General features: G+C 38.4%; 1 protein-coding gene across 4 annotated transcripts in view; it reads left to right on the forward strand.

Annotated features, from left to right (window-relative positions):
* The window catches only part of PTCD2 (pentatricopeptide repeat domain 2), a 29,185-nt gene extending 22,565 nt beyond the window's left edge, over positions 1 to 6,620 (forward strand). For all 4 annotated transcript variants that reach the window (XM_025047749.1, XM_025047750.1, XM_015590320.2 and 1 more), the window contains 2 exons: positions 1,794 to 1,907; positions 5,751 to 6,620. In XM_025047749.1, coding sequence (XP_024903517.1) covers positions 1,794 to 1,907; positions 5,751 to 5,975 — 339 coding nt within the window. In that variant the 3' untranslated portion in view covers positions 5,976 to 6,620. The remainder of the gene's footprint in view (positions 1 to 1,793; positions 1,908 to 5,750) is intronic.
* Positions 6,621 to 7,353: the final 733 nt, after the last annotated feature.

A 7,353-nucleotide genomic window follows, 5' to 3' on the forward strand; every position in this document is an offset into this window, starting at 1 on the left:
AGGTTAGCCTGTCACAGTTTCATGGATGCTGGTGGGCTATGCAAGACATCAGGAGGTGAAGGACAGTTTATTACTCATGACAATAGCAGTAGCCATAGTATTAGCATTTTTGCATTAGTTCTCTGAACCCTAATCCCCTAGGGTGACATGAAGAGGTCTATATGCCTCTTCCACACACAGGGGCTTACATTTTAAGAGAGGAACCCTGAATTTAGGGAACTCACATCTCTTATAATGGGCAGTAAGCATGCCTGCCCTTTGCTCTGGATGAGACACTGTGTCTGTCTTTTCTAGGCTATTGGTTATACAAACATCTTTGAGAAGATAGTTTGGCATAAAGGCAGTCAATGTTTCCGCTTGAATGAGAGACCCATGGAGGGCTGTCTCCCAACAAAGGGGGTGCTCATGATTTTTGCTTGTGTTTTAGAACATTGAACTTAGATTGTCTCCTTTGGATTTAGTCTACTCGAGATATTTCTTTCTGTTCTTCGGGACCAAAGATTACTTTTCATCCTAATCATTGATGCTCAAACATAAAATGTTATAAAATGGATTATTGAGAGAACTTGGTTCTAGCTGGTTTGTTATAAAAAAAATGAATATCTCTTCCAGAAAACTTTCTTTCTTAAGGATCAAGAGCCTTAAAAATGTTTATACCCTTTGACATTATGATTTCACTTCTGAGAATTAAGTCTTAGAAATTAATGTTTATTTTTAAAGACATGCACAGTTATCACTATAATAAAGCATGGTATTACTTTATTTGATGAATTATTTATATGATGGATTGCTATGCATTCATCATTAAAAATGAGATTTTCTTTTTTTCTAAAATTTCTTTTTAATGCTAAAAGAAAGTGTTCATTGTATAATAATTGACAGAGAAGAATCAAATTTTGGGGAAAATTAATATATTTGGGAGATAATACATGAAATTATAAGCAATGATTAACATTAGTTGCTGAATTCTAAGTTATTTTCATTTTCTTTAAACTCTTCTGTATTTTTCAAACTATACTAATGAACATTGGTGATGAGGGGGGAAGATATGTTCCTTTTTGTCCCTTGTGTTAATTTTATCTGTCTAATGGAAGGTAGCTAGTGGTGAAAGCCAAGTATAATACTTAGTTTTGAAACTTCCTTAATAGCAACAGTGTAAATAGAAGTGCTTAACTAATACTTTAACCAGCTTACACTTTATACTGCAGCAACCTATGTGCCTGTAATTTCTTAACCAAAAAAAATAGATAAATAAAAAAAGATAAAGGCATCATTGCCCTAGAGCCAATCTTATGAGATTGTCTGTCATAGCCTCTGAATCTAGAGGAAATAGGGAGGAAGAAACTAATAGTAATGTTTATTGAGTACCTTCTATGATGGTACCTTGTGTGCTGGTATTTTATTTAATGTTCACGGTAACTCAAAATGTGAAATGTAAAGGTATTTTTCTTATTTTACAAATAAGAAAATCAAAGAGAGATTAAGTATCTGGCCAGAGTCACATAGCTGATAATTGCCACTGCTGGAAATCTGGCCCCAAATCCATGCTTGCTCCATTTCTGTCCTTAAAAAAGTTTTGAAGTTGTGGTATTTTGATTAGCCATTGGAAAACAAGTTTTGGCTGGCAGACATACGTTCAAAGCATATTCTTTGAAACCATATAAGCAAATGAATTAGGAAATAGCATGAAAACAGGGTAGATGCCTGTAAATGCAGGCTTATCTACAGAGTACATTTCTCAGTGTTGAATATTGGCTCACTTTTGTTTTTGCTTGCATCTTTTTAAAATTCAGATTATGATTCATATCCAGTCAAATATGTTGAAAACCCTGATAGAGATACTAACGGATGCTACAGAGGGAAATTTATCAAGATTTGTGAAAAAACATGAGTTCTCAGAAGAAGTGGTGAGTATGTGGTTGCTGCAGCAATCATTTAAAGGTGAAGAGGAAAAAGGTTACCTCCTTAGAGAGATGGTTCAATATGGTAGCCTCTCTTATCATTCCTGTTATAAGATTTCTCTGTGTGGGTGCAAAGAGTTTTTTCCTTCTAACAGAATATATCCTCTGAAATACTAGGAAAACTTTTTCCTTTTACATTATTCTTTTTCCCACACTGTTTTCATGGGTCCTGGCTCTCTTTTTTCCCCTTCCCCTCAAGCCTTCAATACCTTCTCCCCACTCCTCACTCTCAGATGATGACCTTGCTTCCTGTTTCAGTGCGGGTGTGTGTGTGTGTGTGTGTGTGTGTGTGTGTGTGTGTGTATGTGTAAGCAATCAAAAAATAGCTGCTTCTGCATTGACAGCCTTCTTGCTCCTCTCCCTGTATGCTCAGTCTTCTCTCCTGAAGCCATGGTGACTGCACATAGCTCTAGAACCAGCTCCCCAGTTGGGCCCTGCAGCCAGTCCTCTCTGACCCATCCAGGGCATCAATTCAGAGATTGTCTCACCCTCTTTTGAGCATCATTAATATCCCCTTCCCTGGAGATCATTCTCATCAGCAAACAATAGGCTATAGTGTCTCCTATCTTTTTTTTTTTTTTAAGTCTCCCCTATTTAAACAAATGAAAAAATATACCATGTATTTAGATGAGAAGACTCAACCTCATAAAGTCAGTTTTTCCCAAGTTAATGTGATAATGTAACATCCGAATAAAAATACCATTAGTTTTTTTTCTGTAGTTAAGGTTTAGTAGGAAGAACAAACTAGCAAGACCAGCTGGGAAAACCTGTGAAAGAAGAGCAGAAAGAGGCGCTAGACCTGCCAGGTATTAAACCATATTAAAGCTTCTATAATTAGAATTGTGGTGTTAGCTCCTGAATAAACCAACTAATGGAACCATATAAATACTTTGCAGAATTCTAAAACAAAATTAAATAAAAATGAAGAGAAAGAAGCAATTTTTAAAAATCGAAAGCAAAATGAACAAATGAACCAGTGTGTCACATTGGCGGCTTAAGCACACAAAGAGGAATTATTAGTCACTTGAAATTTAGTAGTTTGTATATCTCTAGTAGTAGATTACCTCAGGGGGAAAAAAAGCTGTAAAGAAAGTGCAGATTATTGGCAGTGATCATATTGTTAACCATGATACGGTTATTGTTGTTTTGTCTCGCAAGGGGGCCTGTTGGTTGGTCATCCTTCCCCTGCTTTTATCCTTCCTTCTTTTGCCTTTTATATTACTGGTCCCAGCTGGTAGCTGAGAAGGCAGGATTGGCAAGTGGCTGCTTTCTCCTCCTTTGCCATATCGTTGCCTTCCAAGTCCTATCCCCTTTTCTCACTTCTACACAAAGACTTCTTCCTGCTGGTATAGGGAGCTTGACAGGAAACTAACTGGGTATGATTGATTTTAGAGCTTCTTTCTATCTGATTTCTCAGCTCTGTACAGGTTGTGACCTACCCAAACCCTTTGGACTATGTTAGAAAAGTAGGGGCACTGGAAATGTAGACAGGTTTTTAAGTGCACAGCCGTGTGCATGTGTGCGCAGTATTAACACAACTTCAGTTTTCTCAGTAGCACTGTTGTTAATCATTCCTTAGATCTGGTCCATCAGTATGTTATCAGCTATATGACTATAGCATCCAAACAAACTCCACATAGAAAAATACTAATTGTTTTTATCTGAAAAAATTTTCCCCAAAGCCTATAAGACTGATTTACTTAGAAAGGTCATTCTCTAGTTCAATATGTTCCCCTGGGTATTGTCAGACACTTCAGGGAACAGCTTGTTGAGAAATGAATTGATCCATTTAACCAGGTAGCTTTTGAGCTAGTTTGAAGTATGTTTGCGAGATTACATGTGGAGTCTTATATTGTAAAACTCTCCATTTTACAAATGCGTTCCTTAGTGTTAATACCAACAGTGTGGAGATAAGGTGCTATTTTACCACCAGAGGAATGTTGAAAAGAATTGTTGATTTTCTACAACACTAGGACTGAAACCACTCAAACAGCAGCTTGTTTCTTCATTGATTTCTTTTTTAAAACTAAATTAACAAACAATTTAATATAATCTTTTTTTCTGCTTAAGTTGTAGAATGCTGCTAATGACACCATTTAACATTTTTGTAACAGTGTAAGAGAACTGATGCTATATATGCAGTTAGAAAAGAGTTACTTCCAGGTTGGCATGTTTTGCTTTGCTTCTTTTGGAAGCCATAGCTGTACATTAAGTCACTTCACCTTGAACATGAGGACTAAACAAGCTCTTCTTTTTAAGGACATTAAGAAGTGCTTAAACTTTATCTGAGAGTTCAGTGAGGAGCCCTCATGTGACAGGAAGTTGTACAGGTGTGTGCAGTACTTGGATTATGGTATATTTAGAAGACGACCAAAGGATATGTTGGGAACCTTGATTACAATTAAACTTCACCAAAAACTATTCTTAGGCTATATCACTTATAAGGATTGGACTAAGTAAAACGTTGATTTTGTTCAGAAAGAAGCTTCACATTCTAATTTTGGGTTCATTCATTTTTGTAGAATTAAATGCCTCATATACTTGTGACTAATATTTACACCTCTGGTCTAGACCTCTCTGACATGCCTCATTCTTGTATATCCAACAACTTCTTGACATGTCCGCTTAGATGTTTCACAGGCATATTAGTCATGTCTGAAACAGAACTTGATTTTCCCTCTCCAAATCCGGTCCTCCCATCTCCCCATTTTGGTTAATGACGTCGCCCATCACCAAGTTATAAAGCTTTAATTGGGAAGATATCTTTGAATCCTCCCTTTCCTTCACCCCTTCAACAATAATTTTTTTCAGTTTAACCTCCAAAACATACTTCACACACATCCACTCCATCTTTTCTATACATTACTCAGTCTAAACCATCATCCTTTCATCTGGCTTATGGTGGGGGCCTCCAGATCAGTCTACACATTTTCATACCTGCCAATTCTCTACACAGCTTTATAAACCAAAATCACATTATGTCTCAATTTGGACTCTCTAAGAGCTTTTAGAATAAGTTCCAAAAAACTTACCACATGTAACTCCAAAGCCGACATTCAAGTGATGATTGAAGTAAATAGAAGAGGAAAACCAGGCCAGAGAGAAGAGGATGTAAAGGAAAAGCAAGTGGCCGGTAGAGCTGCATGTGCTCTGGAGTACAGAAGTCCCCCATACTTACCGTCTGCCATTGCCAAAAGCTGACTGTGGCTGACAGGACACTAATAACAGGGACACATACTCACCTGTTCTTGTGAGAATCTGCACATTCCGCCTGTCTCTCAAGACTGGAGATGTATTCATTCTCATCCCAAATACACTCTGAAAAGTGCCAGAATGGAAAGTGTTCCTAACCTAACACAAGACATTTAAAAAAAAGAAAAGAGATTTCCAATCTCTGAGAAAAAAAAAACACAAATTACCATGTGCTATAAAGCCCAATAAAAATTTGGTCCTGCCTTCTGCTCTGGTTATTAAATTGGACAAACTTGTTCCATTGCTATTTGAGCTCCTTTTCCTGCTGTGTCTCATTATATAGTATGTGTGTGACATTTAAACTCCCTTTTATAAGATATTAGGTATGATTTTCAAGTACTAGTTCTGAGTTTTGCGTGTAGCTTGCGGAGTCCCTTTTAGTCAGTCATACCTCTGCATGTCCCAGCACCCTGGCTTTCAGCACTTCAGGTGCACACTGTACTTTTCTACACATTTATGTCTCTCCTTGAAGGACAGAAAGAACAAGGAAGAAATCTTGCAGAGATATAATGTTTTGCTTTCCTTGCATTTTTCCAGCTGACCAAAGTGAGGGAAAAAGTGAAGGACGTTCCTGCCCTTCTGGCCAGATTTGATGAGCTCTATGGGAAGCTGCACATAAATGGCCAGGTCACCACTTACACTTTGGACGCTCTCCTCTGTCATACCCCCAAGGACTGGAAGTCCCACATGGTGCTATCAAACAAGAGGACAGTCAGCCGTCGGACGTTCCAGCCACTCAGCCAGTCCCTGTGGGCTGAGTAACCTTAGGTTCAAACCCCTGTGGATCTGAGTTGGAGGGGGCCTGCTTCTAGTCAGTTATTGGCGCCCTAAGATTTCAGGCACCAAACTCCAGTAGACACTACTAATTAACACTTGGTCTGCTCCTTAATTTCCATGCTTGTTGAGTGCTGGCATGCTAACTGAGAAGTGAGTATGTTGTGCCACTTTGGAGATCCAGATACAAGTGAACAGAAAGCTCAGCTCCCTCAGAAAGGAGGCTTCCCCTGTGTAAACCGCAGAGGATCCTGGAAGGAACATGGTCTCAGTCTCCAGTCCAGCTTCCAGTACCAGACAAGAACCCAGTAAGCAACAGTGGGAAGGAATTTCACAAAGTGGCCAATTCCAGCTAACTTTCAGGGGAGTAGTTAACTTGCAGATTATACCCTTGCTGAATTCAGAGTGTTCGAATGCCTATTCTACCATTCTGGGAAATAGCCCAGGATTTTCTCACTGATTCTGTCATCATTTATCTGTGACCCTAAATGAGATATTTGGGCCCTCATTTTTTTCATCTGTAAAATAATAGTGCCAGTATGAATCTGCGTATTGATTTGCAATTTTCATTTAAGGTTCAGTAGGGTCAAATTTTCTTAAAAAAATAAGAAATAAAAAGCTTTCCAAAACTTTTTTGGGATTATGTCTTATTTTCTCAGCAGCAGAAACAAAACCGGAATTTAGCTCTCAGAACTGATTAGTAAACCAAAATTTAAATGATTACTGCTTGGTCACAGGCAAGCCATGTACTTTGCAAAATAAATGCCAATGAAAACCACATAATGCTCTCTGGATTGCTTAGTTTTCTATGTGGGTCATAAATATTTGGTCCTATAGTTCATCTCACTTGTTAACCATTTTCTCTTTTTTTCTCTGAATATTTAATTTTTTGGTAAAAATAAATGCATCCTGACAGCAGGTCAGAGCTTCCTCATCTGGTGAGCAGTGCCTTCTGCTTCTGCAGGCCCATGGGACATTCTCGCCTCTCAGCCCTCTTCCTAGAGCGCTGCAGGCTCTTCAGTGCTGCTTCAAATCCCAAGGCTAACTTTAACTTCATAATCTTTCTGAGGCAAGAATTGCTCATAGAATCAGAAATTTTAGATGAGGAGAAGTCTGAGTCTTTTAATTTAACTCCCTCTTCTCTCAGGTTGAAGAAATGACTTATTGGAATTGGAATAGTTAGTTTGAGGTGGAGCTGAAATTAAAATCCAGATTCCTAGTCTCATACCCTTTCCATCATACCAAATTGTGTCTCTTCAGAGGAGAAAAGGGAGAATCTCTTCAGAGAGAGACTACTAAGGGCTCCCACACTTACTGTGTGGCATGAGCTCGCCTCAGTCTCCGCATCTGTTAGATGGGGGATAAG

Source organism: Pteropus alecto, unplaced genomic scaffold (genome assembly GCF_000325575.1).
Source record: "Pteropus alecto unplaced genomic scaffold, ASM32557v1 scaffold20, whole genome shotgun sequence".
NCBI lineage: Eukaryota > Metazoa > Chordata > Mammalia > Chiroptera > Pteropodidae > Pteropus > Pteropus alecto.